General features: G+C 37.9%; 1 protein-coding gene across 1 annotated transcript in view; it reads right to left on the bottom strand.

The window, feature by feature from the left end:
- Window positions 1-15,027, bottom strand: part of CASD1 (CAS1 domain containing 1) — a 29,115-nt gene extending 14,088 nt beyond the window's left edge. Inside the window, exons 1-7 of the mRNA XM_030264678.4 lie at window positions 14,762-15,027; window positions 9,618-9,714; window positions 8,816-8,936; window positions 7,277-7,321; window positions 5,098-5,160; window positions 3,853-3,897; window positions 1,053-1,176 (exon numbers count right to left, since the gene is read on the bottom strand). Coding sequence (XP_030120538.4) covers window positions 1,053-1,176; window positions 3,853-3,897; window positions 5,098-5,160; window positions 7,277-7,321; window positions 8,816-8,936; window positions 9,618-9,714; window positions 14,762-14,894 — 628 coding nt within the window. The 5' untranslated portion in view covers window positions 14,895-15,027. The remainder of the gene's footprint in view (window positions 1-1,052; window positions 1,177-3,852; window positions 3,898-5,097; window positions 5,161-7,276; window positions 7,322-8,815; window positions 8,937-9,617; window positions 9,715-14,761) is intronic.

Below are 15,027 nucleotides of genomic sequence, written 5' to 3'. Positions count from 1 at the left end.
AGCTCCTGCTGGGACACACTTTGTGAGATGCAGATTTATTTACTTTAGGTAACTCATGCCTATGTTTGGATAATCAGTGTCTTGACAACTCTGTACAGACTGCTTATCCTCCTACTTGGGCCATTAAAGAGCTTGGAGATTATGTAAATGGACTAGGTCCTTAACAGTACCATGGTGGGACAAGTCTGACAGCTAACTGCTTCTGGTATAAAAAAACATGGTTTTGAAAGGAATGGGAGACTAATTTCTTTATTCAGATTTACCTCTAGAACCATCTTTGATAGGAACTTGGATGTGACTGTAAGGGTACAGCTGGGTATATTGCGAACAGGGCTCAAAATCTGCCTATGTTTCTAACTAAGGTGATGACAATCTAAAACAGTATGTCTTCTAGCAGAGAAACCAGGAGAACATTCTACCTATGAGTTCATTGTTCAGCTTCAGGGAAATATTTTAGTTTTATTGAAGAAAAGCAAAACAATCTAAGCTTGGTGATATAATAAAAATCTCACTAACTCATTGTGAGCCATGATTTTTCATCAGAGTGTAGAGAAACAAGTTTCATTCTAGAGACTTAAATTCTCTTAAATTTCAAGAGTGTATCTATTCATTCTAGACACACACAGAGGATGCACTTGTTGTTGAACAAGAAGTTGCTCCTCTATTATTAATATAATCTGAAAATTCAATTGAACAAAACTACAGGAATACTGCTGTTGCATGCATGTGTGTTCTTGACTCCCAGGAGGTATGTATGGAGCACAACACAGGGAGAATAGACCTGCCATGCTGAGTCTGAGGGTAAGCTAACAAAGAATTAAGAGTTCATAAGGCAGAAGCTTTTCCTGCTAGAGCTTTGAAATCTCTATCAGTAGAAGCAGCTATTTAGGTATCAGCTTAGTTATGATTGCAAGAAAGGATAGACTGAAGCTCAACCAACACCTTTTTCAATCTGCAAGTAAACAGTATGGATCAAGTTTTCAATATCCTACAGCATAATGATTCCAGAGACGGTGAGGTTAAAAATTGTTACCTACTGTTCATTACTTTACCTTGTAAGACCCAGTAAACATCACTACTTATTGCTAATTTTTCCAAAAGAGGTGCAATTGAAGTGATATTGATTTTATATTGTGCAAGGGCTTCGTTGCTGCCATTGTGAATCTTGATAGACCACTGGAGAAAAAAAGAAATAAATTCAGAACATGTATGTCTGAGGACTCTTGATTAATTGATTCCCTTGCTCCATTTGTAGCTAACTTTATTATTTCTATATAGCTATATTTCTTCAGTTTTCTATTCAAAAGTGTTAAAAATTCTTTTGGACCAAGCAGCTGTCCAGAGAGACAATTTCATTCAATCACACCATCCAAATAAAGAGTATTTAACATTCAACTTATGTGTATATTTGACTTTTCATAAATTAAATGACACAAGATGTTTTAATTCAAAGTCTCCTGGTTTTACCCAGGAATGAAGTAGCAGTCTTGCTATTGAAAAATCTTGGCCAGTTCAATCAATTCCCCTCTAGACTGACTACAGCAAGAGATGCATGCAAACAAAACTTGGTGGTATCAAGTTCCATCTGTTTTGCAGATATCCACAAAGGGAAAAAAAAACCCCAAAAAACTGAACAAGAGTAATTTTAATTTCTGGTTTAATCTTCTATAGGAAATCCCTGGGAGAATGCTATAGCCACTCAAGAATTGCTCCTAAGTTTTGAAAATTATTTCCCCCACTGTATGAAAAATGGAGGCAGCTTTTTTTAAAGTGTTACTGTATCTCAACTGACTTAGTAAAAACTACAAAAAGCAAAACCATTACAATTAGCCTAAATGTAGCAAACTCTATTTATCTCTAAATAGCCACATAAAAATTTCATTGTAAGACAAGTACACTGATTAATGCATTTCCTGAAAATATTATTCAATATAAATTAATACTTCATGAAACCAAATAACATACAGCTGCTCTGAGAACTCACACTGGAAAAAAACCAGCAGTTTCTCCCAGCAGCTAAATACTTAATTTGAAACACCAACAGTATTTAACAGACAGTTAAAGCAGCACATTCCATACAACATGAAGTCAGGAATTACGAAGCAGAGCACAGTAGTGACATTCTCAGAGAAGCTCCTTCTCCCAAAATAAGCAAGCAACTGACTTTTGTATGAGCTGGAGCTCCTTCAGCTTTTAAGACTTTACTTCTGTTTATAAACTGTTTTGCAGTTGACATCTTAAGACAGACATGCCCAGGCCAAAGTAGCATGACCAACCCAACAGCTAAGTTAAAAGATATATAGGTAAATTTCAAAATGCAACAAAGTCCAAGAGCACATATCAGTTTAACCTAGTGGCAGGTTACCACACCAGTGTCAGCTATGATGAGGTTGCTGATATATCTGATTTTTGAAACTTTTATTTTTTTGGAAGTCCCTTAAAATAGAGGATGTTTATCTTTGTTCAACTCCAGATAATCATATTAAATGCTTTGTATAAATATACTAGTGATAAAAACAGGAGAGCCTCCCCTGCATATTGTTAGTTTCTATCTCCTGCTGTCCACAAAAGGCAACAAGCTATGGCTAATATATACATACGAGTAAAGGGAATTATTTAGCTAAATGTACTGTAGTTTTGCAATCTGACCTTCTGCATGCCAGAACAGTATCCATATATTATGGCATTTTCTGTATGGAATACAATGACTAATCCTAGTAATAAATGCTACAGTCTCAGACTGAGAAACTACATTCTAGGCTTACTACAATTCCTAAAGCTCGAATATTTATGTGGACCCTACTGAGGAAGGGAACTTAGGGGTTCACCTAAAGGAAAAGGAGAATTTTTGATGCCTCAGGAAATGTGTGGAGCGCAACATAGAGACATGACCTCCTCTTAAAATTGAGGGAGTTCATCCTTAGATGGGCATGCCCAAAAGTTTCCAGATTGGTGAAGTGCCTCAACTGTCTCTAAAACAAACTGCATTTGAAGGACTTTGTTTTAAATGCAACACATTTCCCCCCCTTCAAATTTCAGCTCCTTTGAAAATAAATTAGCTCATTCTTTCCAAATTCCAATTCCCAAATATTTGGAAGTAAGGGACATTAAATGTGGAAATAATGAGATTTGATTGATTTGACTTTGTTATTAGAACAGACTGATTAAGGGGGCCTACTGAATTCCATCCTTGGAAGTTTTAAAGAATTGGTTGACTCTTGCCAAGTGCAACACAGGTAGAAATGTCCTGCCTGGTGGTAAACCGATGGGTTAGGACACCTCTTCTGGTACTTGGCTGCCCTTTCTGTGATGCTGCAATGCATATCAATGGTGGAATCTTTCAGTACAACAAGATTCCAGAACTCCAACCTCTTTAATTGCTGAATTAGCCACGTAAAATTATGATTTTTACTCATATATATACATATATATGTATATAAAAGAAATATGTGTGGTGAAAGACACCATCCCAAACTGGGCCATGCTCAAAAGTAGAATTTTGTGACTGAAAAAGGTGCATTAAAAATACACTTCAGTTACTAAGCAAATACTTGATTTAACTTTTAAAATTAATAATCTGCTTTTAACTAAACCCACTTTATTAGCTAGGTTAAAGCAAGTTAATGCTTATTAACCAGTATTGCTGACAAAAAGCAAGTATTGTACATTACACAGGTATAATAAAGCATACCTGATACTTTAAAACTTTTTGTAACAGCAAATTCACTGAGAATAGATATTTTACTCTAAACTGTGTTTAACGACTTGATCGTGTAGCCAACTTGAGAACATTAAAGTTATCCTACAAGAACTTCCTTCTTCACTAAAATCCCCTATATATGTACAACTTACCGTGGCAGCTCCTACTACAATTATATGAGGTTTTGCCACAGAACCCTATGGAACAAACAAACAAACAAAAAAAGGAATTAGTTTTAAAATATTCTTAAATTATATTTATTATTAAGACTCATATCTTCATTAACTGTGACTCACCTGCCCATCAGCTAATGGCTACAAAAGAGTAGATTGCAGATCTATGCAGAGAACATACACCTGATACATGCAAGATACCTTAATTTTCACGTAATAGAATCTACAAAAGCAAGAAGTATCAAAAAGCACCTATAATCCTGATCAATTTAACAGCATAAGCTCTCTTGAAAAGCTATTTAAACATACTCTTCTAAGGTCAAGTAAACTGTAGATCATGCTATTGAACTTTTTACCTCAGTCTCAGCATTGTCAAACCTCTGTTTGAGCTACTGCACTGACCATTGTCACCCCAGAGGAGCATGACAGCTCTGTGTAGGACAAGGACAAGGGCCAGTGTACTCAAACAAAAGAGCACAAGGAAACAAATAGTCCTCAGTACCAGTTTTATCCCAGCACAGCAAGGAAAACCAGCAGCTCTCAATTTTTGTAGATAACACAGAAAAAGAAAACCAAATGATAACTACAGCTATCCTGATGGAAAGCGTTGTGCAAGAATGATCAACAGGATATCAAAATAATCACTGTGAGCTACTACTAAATAACTCCAGGCTATTAAAAGGTTAACAATGGAAGAAACAAGAAAAAATTAGTCAGCAATCTGTAAATGTATTACTTGTCATCAGAGTTACGCACAGAATAACATGACAGCCTGCACCATAACTGAAACACCTGAATTAATTGGATGTTAATTGAGGAAGATATTGAAAACAAGTAAAATCAAAGAATTCTTGACTTTGCAAATTACTTTTGCCCTTCACTTTGAAATGCTCAAATATACAAAATATATACAAAATCATAGAATCATAGTATATCTCAAGTTGGAATGGACCCATAAGGATTAAAATATTTGTTCACATTAAAGTGGAGTCACTGCAGCCACAGAGGAAGTAAAATGCCAAACCAGACTGAAATTCTTTTAGCTCTTAATAGGATTAATTAACCTGCTCCTATGAAGTAGGGTTTTTCTAGTTTGCTTAGGGGTTTTTTAAGGTCCAAGTGATAAAATCCTCAGAAGATCAGGAGATACCCAGAAACATGTACAGCAGTAAGCATCCCCTTTTCACCACTTTAAAGTCAAATTATACGTCTCTTAAAACAAACCTCAGTCCAAGATTTGATACGTTGCCTCATAGAGCCATTAACTTCTGGGTACCACAGAAAATCCTGTAAACAAAAGGCAGAGTTACTCTGCAAGCTTAAAAGACAATCAGTATACCAAAACCAAAAAATGCAAAAAACCGAACTAAATGCCATAAATTCAACTGTAAAGGAAAAACATTTGGCTCAGAGTCTTATAGTTAGCATGAACAGCCTGATATCTTACTCCAGCATGGAAAACAGAATGCAAAGAAAAAAAAGAGCAGAAGAAGCCAACAAATCCACAAAACTTTTCCCTCATAAAAACCAAATTTTTATTTGTAGTTCAGGAGTTGGAATTTCACAAAGAAGGTATTTCTTTAATGTCTGACAAATGAGATGTCCTTGGGTTTCTACTGCAATCAGGGATAAATCCACATAAGGTCACATCTGTAACTTATTAGAACTTACTTTTAGCTCAGTTTTCCACATCCTTACTAGCAGATTTTCTTTGTTTCAAAGCTTAAAATAATTGATAGCATGAAATCATAATTTTCAAGCAAAATCAAAACCTAACAATTCTTTTAGCTTGCTGGAGCAGTGCTAAGCTTTCATCTAGAAGGACATACAGACTAGTGCTTTCATATCTCCCAGGGAAAGCCATGACTTCCTAGCATTTAGTTACCACTCAGGACAGCACTATTGAATAGCCTAAAAACACATGATGAAGGGAAATGGCAGGGGCTACACAAGCAGAACCTATTGTGAGAAAACTTTGTAACAGAATGCTGAAACACTATCAGCAGAGAGGAAATCTCTATCTTCCGCTCCTCTGGATTGTTACATTTTGGTAGTTCGCTTGAGTACTGTCAATTTGTTATTTGGCTGTGGAACCTGTGAGCAATCATGCAATCCTCTACAGTGGTTGAAGGACAGAAGAGTTACTGTGATGAATAGAAAGGGCAGAATTAAACTCTCCACTTGTTCCCAGTAATCTTCTCTTTTGATGGTCAAGTATTTTCCACATTTGGATTACTGGATCACAGCCAGTCTGAATATGGAAATTCAGCTACCATGCCAATAATGTCAAAGAGCAACACTGCATCAAGACAAGGAAGCGGCAGACCGGGAATATATTAACTATCAGACACCTCCCAAAAGCCCACACCTGCCATCTCAAATCTTGGTGGTTAAACAGTTTTGAAGACATGACTCTGTCAGGCTAGCCCAATGCAAATCACACTGCATCAACCCCTTCCCCCTGGCCTTGTGTTCTGTCCCATCTTTTCCAGCATTCTGATAACTACAGGATGGACCACATCAGAGGTGACTGAAAAGGAATCCTACAAAGTAACTTTTTGGCTGAATTGACTCCTGAAACAACCCACTCCACAGTTTACCTGTGCTAGTTACAGCACAAACACAGGAACATACTGTGAGGCCCAACAGAGTAGGTCAGCACATGCTTAAATTGCTATGGGCTTATCACCCTAAAATGTTATTCTGTACCCTAAATCTTAACCATGTACACAAACAAGTACTGAAAATCCACATTCAGACAACTCAGCAAACACACTGCTGCTTTGGTTTTGGTGAATAGAGAATGAGTTTTCTTCAGGGCATAAATAAATACATGACTAGCACAATGCCAGCACTGCTGACAGCTGTCATGGGAAGCAAAGAAAACTACTGAGGACAGCATCTCTGTTGCCAGGGCAGAGGAGAACAGAGTCCTTCAGAAAAACTAGACTCAAGTACTTTCTTTTTTAAAATATCCACATTATAATCGACATTGTGCTTATTTCTGCATGCAAAAACAGTGGAAGGAATACTTGTCGAACTAGCATAGAAAACTCAATGGCAATTAAATATTACCAATCCAAAGAGACTCAGATATATATTTTTACAGCATGAAAAGAGCAAACTTCCTGGCAAAGGGTATGCTTGGAAAGGCCAAATTGTAAGATCTGACAAAAATTATACACAGTTCCAGAGCTTATGTCCAAAACTAAGCCACAATACCAGTACTCCATGCCAAATTCTCTTAAAATATAGTACACTAAGATGCACTGTGAAACATTTATAAAGAATGTCAATTGTCTTAACTTTCTTTTAACTTTCAGCTCTGACAGCATTTTCAATTATATTGTATGAAATAATAATATGATTATGGTTTGCAATTTAACACTAGATAAAAACTTACCACTTTAATTGAAGCAGATTTATCTTCAAATGGGATATTTCCATGCTGTCAAAAAACCCCAAAACAGTAAAAACAAAGTAAGAAAAACTTTCAGAATGAAAATATTTACATACCTATGCTAACTTGCAATATTTATCTTCAACTGAAAGGATTTTTCTTGTATAAACTTGTCAGCATACTCACGCAAAATATTTATGTTGCTCTCTTGATAAAACAAGCTACTAAAATAAACTGTTATTTTTCCTGGAAGCAATCTAGCCAACAAAGTCTGAAATGCTTTCTGCTCACTCTGTTACAAAAGTATCAAATGTTTTCCTAAATTTAGCCTTCCAACATAAGAAAAACTTATGACTTTTCCTCCTTCTTTTCTTATACTGCCTTTTTCCAGCCTTTTCATCTGCCCATCTCCTTTACACAAAACAACCAACACAGTTTTAATTAAAGAATAAAAGAAAAAAAATCTCAGGCAGAAATAAAATCTAGAATCTATTATTAAATTTTCTGAGTGAAAATTATAAGAAACCAGAAAGGAAAGAGTCAGATATGCATATACAATACTCCTGTAAAATTATAAAATATCGTATTCATTTTGGTATTGGTCCGTAAGAACAAGTGTACTTCTCTTTTTCAAACTGAGATCTTGATTTCAATAACACTTGACAAAAAATACTCTCAACTCAAAATCCATTACAGCATTCTATCACCACACCATTACTTTTGGGCAGCATAAACAATTGACTAGGAAAACCAAAGTTCTTAGATCAATCAAACATCTTTTTTTTACAAGTGGAAGTGATTGCATGCTGTATGCTGGACAAGCTGACAGCTTGCACTTTTAAGTGACAGAATTACTAAATAATTGACAAATCTGATGTACAGTTGAAAGGTGTCTTTTCCATCACGTATGTACATACATCTATGAAGACATGTGCTAACAGGTATCATAGAACAAAAGAAATCAGCATTCTGTTCAACAAACAATACATCTAAATCCTTTCTTCCTCCTTCCACCTGGCTGCAGTTTACATACTTCACATTATAAAATTCAGACAGCTCTTCATCAGGGATCAAAAAGAAGATGAGACCTGAAGATATTTTTAGTTTAAGCTTCAAGTTAAACCTGGAAATCTGTCATTGCCCCAAGGATTTTTATTAACAGATTAGATCAGCAATTTAACTGACATTTTAAATGACAAATTAGAAGGCATGAATTACTACTATTTAAAAACACACAAAGGAGCAATCATTTTCTCATGAAGAAACCAAATACAAAGCACAAATTGCTATGGGACAAGTCAGTTTAATTAATTTATTCCAGGGCTGCTGCAATCTTTCTCTTGAACTTCCGGTTCTTTTCTCAGATTTACAATTATCACACGTGTACCCAAGCAATTATTTTGGTCTAATCTTGTTCTTCTTCAAAAGACCTTTCTGTGCTTTTCCTTTCATATGGATAGGCCAGCAATATATAATTTGCTTTTTTAAAGTTCAGACAAGATTTATGAGGTAAATTTGGAATAAAGAAACAAGCTATCTCACCTTAATTCCCTCTTCTTTGACTTGAGGATTTATCAGTTTTATGAATGAATAGAACAGCTGTCGAATTCTAGAATCTCCTATAAACACAACATGTTTGTCTATGAGGCAATTTTTTGCTTCACTGTAAAACAAAACAGCAACATTACAGAAAATACGTACCTTAGAAAGAAGTATTCTCAAAATCTACAGAGTTATGTAGATAACTCTAAACATTATATCCAGCTCTAAGGCATGATTATTAATTCAGCATGTTTAAAAAAAATTAAACAGTTTATTGCAATTTACACAGAATTGAAAATGAACTCTCCTGCTAATGTGATTAGGAAAACAACTAAGCAGGTTTTTCTATGTGTGCTACAAATACAGTTGTTTCAAATTGGTAATATACAGCATAACTCAAAAAAAAAAAAAAAAAAAAGAGTTCTCTTACTAGGAGGTGAAAAAAGTGATAGGTAATTTTATTTGGGATATTTTTACTTGCAATTTGACACATAAGGTCAGCAATCTGAGACATATGCAGCCTCATGTGGCTCTCCATAACTTGTGCCAGTACCTCCATCACCAGCATTTATTTGTATTTTTATACAGAAATACAACTAGGGTAAACACTGTAGACACACAGATAAAGTACTTGGAAAAGACTTCTTTCTCATAAATGGTGTATATTTTTGAAAGCCTAGAGAATCAGACATAAAGTGAACAATAGATGACACTATTACTAGAATTACAGCAATTACTACAGCTGCAGTCAAACAACAATGACTCTTCTTTCCAGATAAACAGAAGACATGAGTTTCCTTACCTATTTTTATACTTATGCATCATACAACTGTGAGGTTGCCATACTTTTTCTCCAAGAAATCTCCCACTGGACAGAAGATACTCACATGTATCACCACCTTTGAAATGTTATATTAAGATTAGAATTCAGACACATGAAATGTAAAACACAGCCCTGTTGCTATTATAAAAAATAATTTGACATCTGAAAAACCAGAAATTGAAATAATAAACAGCAGCAAATAAATTTAACTGATTGTAAATACATCTTGCACAAGTTTCTGCAAGTTGCCTTCTCACTCATTATACAATACTGTTGAGTAAATCCCACCCCATCCACAAAATGTTAATGATCCCACCTCTGCTGTCAAAAAGATGTTGCGACTTAGAATGGCATTTCCTTTAAGAGATACCAATCCACTCTACTATCTACTAACCCAAATACACTAATATGAAATTAAAGAATACAACTGTTGAATAAAGTAATCTACACAGAAACACCATGCACAGCATCTTGTATAGAACAAAAAACTCATCACAAGGTTTGCAAGACAGTCTGTTATGTCTCCTTGTTTAAGACATACGGCCATGTGATCACCTTAGAACAGGTGATATGGGTTAATACACAAAAAATAAACCCCAAACATTTACATATCAATTTTCTAATCATTCTGAATTACACTTATCTCTTCTAGTCAATAAGCTTTATGCTAATTAAGATTAATCACTTTACAGGTGCTGATGTTCTAGGTCATGTTAAATTTCAAATATCTCAGTTACAAAATCAGTGACTGTTATCTTCCCAACTCCATGTCAGATTCTGCTGCTTTATAATTGAACACAACTGAACCCATTCACTGCAAGAGAAGTTGCCCTCCAACATTTTTGTCATACTTGGCATTTCTGAGCACTGACAAACAGGGAAACGGTTGTGAATGAAATGGTAGGGACTTGTTCTAGCTTGGGCAGAAACAATGTACCACTGCCCCTACCTAATACTTTCTGTGAAACCTCCTTCAGTTCATTAAATTCAGCTCATGCCTTGGTTTACAAGCAACACAATTTCTCTGATTCTAAAACTTGCAAACTCATGCAAACTATAATTTCAAGTAAGCTGCATAAAAAATGAAACTGTCAGGAACAATAAAAAACCTATCTAACCAAAAGCAACGTGAGTTTGATAATGAGGTGGTTTAAAGTTATTACTGATATGAAGTCCTCCACTTTGCAGATATATGAAAATGATGTAAGAGTGAACTTTGTAAAAGAATATCCACCACTAATCAAGCTCACTCTGACATCCACTAACTTGCTGAGAAAGACGTGTAAGAAAATCAGGACAGTTATTCATGGTCAGACCAATGGTCAGTCTAGCCTAGTATTCCGTTTTCAACAGGGGCGGAAAGCAGATGCTCAGAGATAAATAAGAAGAGGGCAAATAAACATTATATTCTCATCTAATATTCTCCCAACTATGTTCATTCCAAGGATTTACTGAAATGGACATGCAGTCCTAGAGTTTTCTATATCCAGAGTTGATGCTTGAAGAATCATCTGCCTTTATCTGAAATACGGTTTCTACTAGATTTACTTGGGGTTCTTCAATGGGACAAGGCAGTTTGGACTTACATCTGTCATGGTTTGTAGACCACTATCACTTCTTTCTCAATCAAGTTTTCAAGACTGGATGATGTCCTCACATAGAGGTCATGAGCCTTGCAAGCTCAGTACCTCTGTACTCCATGGCACTCCCTCCACATAACTGCCCATTAATAGATCAACCCTTCATCCTACAGTACCTTCACTGAAGTAACATTCCCAACATCACACACTTTATACATTTCACACATAGAGACAACAATGCATGTCAAGAGGTTATGCCTTCTCTCCCAACTCCAGGTACTGATTATCTTACTACTGCCCTGAGCAGTATTAGAAAGCTCCTGAAATGCATTCAAGCTCTTACTGAAGTTTGATGCCTTCCCTTAACATAATTGCAGAAAATAAGGGGAGAAGATGAAGCAGGGGAATAAAACAAAACTGAAACAGCAGCCAAGAAAGTAAAGAGGAGGTTAAAAACCAGACAGTAAAACCTCCAGAAAAGCTCAACTCCAGATTTAGCAGGTGAAATAGCAGCCAAAGAATTATGCTCATTTTAATACACCACAATTTCTTAACCATCAATGAGATCTTAAAATAAAAAAACAAACAACGAAAAACCCAACCAAAAAAAACCAACCCAAAACACAAGAAAAAGAATTCTAAGTGCTGTTGTATACACAAAACACAGACCATTCTTTGTAAACTCTTTATTTGTGTAAATTATCCTTACAACACATTAACTTTTATGCTCACTTAGATCCACATTATAGTTATACAAAGTGTATAATTTTTCTGAATTTTTAAATGTTCACTGTTCTAATTTATCATTCCTCAAAATCATGGTAATTCAATTGAAATGGTGAAATCTCAAAGTCTTCATTCAGCAGCAGAGCAGACTACAATTCACAAAGCTTTCTCTAAAATACATACTCTCAAAGAGCTGGAAATTCAATTGTTCTCTATTATTCAAAGTAAAAAATGTAGTTTTAAACAGTCTAATACTATTGATTTTAAGAATGCAAAATTTTAAGTGAATTCTTATTTCCAAAATGATTAGGACTGTATCTTTGAAATATAAGAACTGAAAAACACAAAGCTTTAACTTCACTGGATAGTATGTAAACATTCAACCCACTTAACTCTTCCCAAATTAAAGACGGACAGTACCTTCTCTTTATTCACATTCTTTTGTAAAAAAATGCAGGTGACCCCTAAATACAACAGTCTTCCTGAACATAAACCTGACCTTCCACAACTTCAGTTCAACATTTTTTTCAAACAAGTAAATTTTATACAAGCAAGTTTGACTGGAAGTATACTGGGCTGCTCCTATCTGTAATATGTACTTGCATGGCTGTGGCCAAAATTAGCTAAAATCTTTACATGTAATGACAACCAGACAGGAAAGTATAAAAGGGGAAGTATAAAAGCACAACAAACACAGCAATCACTTAGGTGACAGGGCCTGGCTTTCACAGCCTGGCAACTTTGAACCTGTTTGCAGCCCTACCTCATACACCCTCTGGAAATCAGGATAAGTCTTTTTGGATATTTTGATATAAAAATCTTGGTGTAAAATGTCTTATGTGTAAAAGAAAGCGCTTTCTTGTGATCCTTTAAAACTTATTACCTTATTTCATTTGTCAGTTGATACTTTTTGTGTTATGGCACAGCAAAAATCAATTCACTTTCCCTCAATAATTCCTAACATTTGAGAACATTAAGAAGTTACTAGGTTTCTGTCCAGGCTACAGAATTTAGTACATTATTTCTCATAGAGAAGCTGTTTTATTCTTCTGCCATTTGTGTTGCTCTTTTGTACACACTTTCCAAGTTCTATTATACCACTACTAAGAGTGGGCAACCAACACCACTGAGAATAAGTGAGGTGCCAGTGAACTTTAGCTGTGCACTATTAGTAAAAACCTCTGTTTTTTTCATTACTTGTCAAAAGTATTGTGGCATTTGCTGAATTTCAACTGCTTGATATCAATAGAGGTTTGCAGAATGATCTCTTCAATGAAAGCACCTCCACTTTTACCTATCCTAAATATTCATTTGCTGTAATTTTTCCACCTTCCTTTTCTGAACTTCTCTTTTAAACATTTTATGTTCAGAGAAGCCCAAATTGGTAAGTCTGTTTTCACTATGACTCCATGTCCTCCTGCCTTTAAAACACTTATGGGAAAACCTCTTACCCTTTAACTGCTTCAAGGAACTAAAAGCCTTAGGTGAAAAAACTTGAAAGGTTTGTACCAATTCATAGTGACTATATAAATTTACATAAAGGCTAGCAGATTATCACCATTTTGCAATGAGACTCACCCCCTCATTAACTCTCACAGAATATACTGAAACTATGCATATTTTATTTTCCTTACAACCTGCTTGATATGTCAGTCCCCATTTGCTTAGTCTTGCAATCCCTCTTTAAAAATTTGCCACCTTCCTTCCGTCTAGTTTTGTGACTCTTTTGTGCCTTAAGGAACACTGCACAACAGGCAAGCTCAATTATGTCATGCTTGATATACTCTAGAATTCAGTAAATGCTTCCAAGTCTTCCAATTTAATACTAGACAGTTTATCAGACTTAGCGACAGGCCAGCTAGATGGAATTTAAACATAAAGATCTCTACCCCTTTTTCCATTTCCACAATGAACTGCCTCGCTCAGCCTTGTCTCCCAAAAATGCTGGCAGCTAAGCGCTAGAATACACCAGTTGGGCTACAACAGAGCCGCGGTCATCTCCCTAGAGATCATCTTTTTCATTTACCCACAAAAACATACCACATTTTTCAGCGTGACACAGAAACAAGTAAATATATCCTTCAGCGACTGCATTTGCATGTAGGGATCATGCCAAGTTTCTCCGCTTCAGGGCCAAAACAACCCTAGCGAGGAGGAACGAGCAGAGCTGCCAGCGCCCCGTATCCGAGGCGCGCCCGTGAGCAGCCGGTCACGCCGCAGCGACACCAGCTCGCTCGGTGCCCGGAGCCTGTCCGCGGCCCCGACAACGCGTGAAGCCGCACAGCTCCTTACTGCGCTTCCTCCACCAGCGCGGCCGCCTTCGTTATGTCTGAGGCGACGGTTCAACGAGTGAAACAATATATACCAGATCTCGTGCCAATTAAGCCTTTAACCACTAATTGCTAGGTAATTAGCCATTAATCATGCCGTACGGAAACAAGTGACAGGGAAGAAGTCACCCTCTACCCCTGCCGCTTCACCTGCCGCAGGCCGGGCCCCGGAGCTGCGGCGAGCTCTCAGTGCAAACGCCGCACAGCCACAGCCCCGACAGCCGCGCTCGCCCCCCTCACTCCGCGGGGCCTCGCCCGACCGGCCGGGCCCGCGGCGACCCCCAGGCCGGGCCCGCAGGGCTCCGGGGCCGCGTCCCTCGGCAGTCAGCGACCCGCCGCCCCACGCTGCCCAGACGGCCGCGGCTGCCCGGGCGGAGGGACCCTCTGCCCTCCCTGCACGGCCGCGGTGCCCGAGCTCCGCCGGGGCTCCGCCTCCCCTGCCCGGCAGCAGCGGCCCCCCGCGGAGCGCCCGCGGCCGCCCCCTCACCTCGGTAGCGGCGGGAGGCGGTGTGGCAGGCGGTGAGGAGCAGGACGGCGCCCAGCGCCAGCACCTTGGCGCTCCTCACGCTGAAGTAATAGTTGATCTCCCGCTTGCCCCCGGTGTAGGCCAGCGCCGCCATCTTGGCTCCTCCATGACAACAGCGTGCGATGGGGCGGGCGGGCGCGGCGGGGCAGCACTGGGTCCCCGCCGGCGGCCAACGCGGACCCCGCCGCTGCCGCCGCCGCCGTTCTCGCCGCCGGGGCCGGGAACAG

The sequence above is a fragment of the Taeniopygia guttata genome, chromosome 2 (assembly GCF_048771995.1).
Source record: "Taeniopygia guttata chromosome 2, bTaeGut7.mat, whole genome shotgun sequence".
Lineage (NCBI taxonomy): Eukaryota > Metazoa > Chordata > Aves > Passeriformes > Estrildidae > Taeniopygia > Taeniopygia guttata.
Note: the sequence above shows the minus strand (reverse complement) of the source record. Positions and strands in the feature narration are given on the sequence as shown.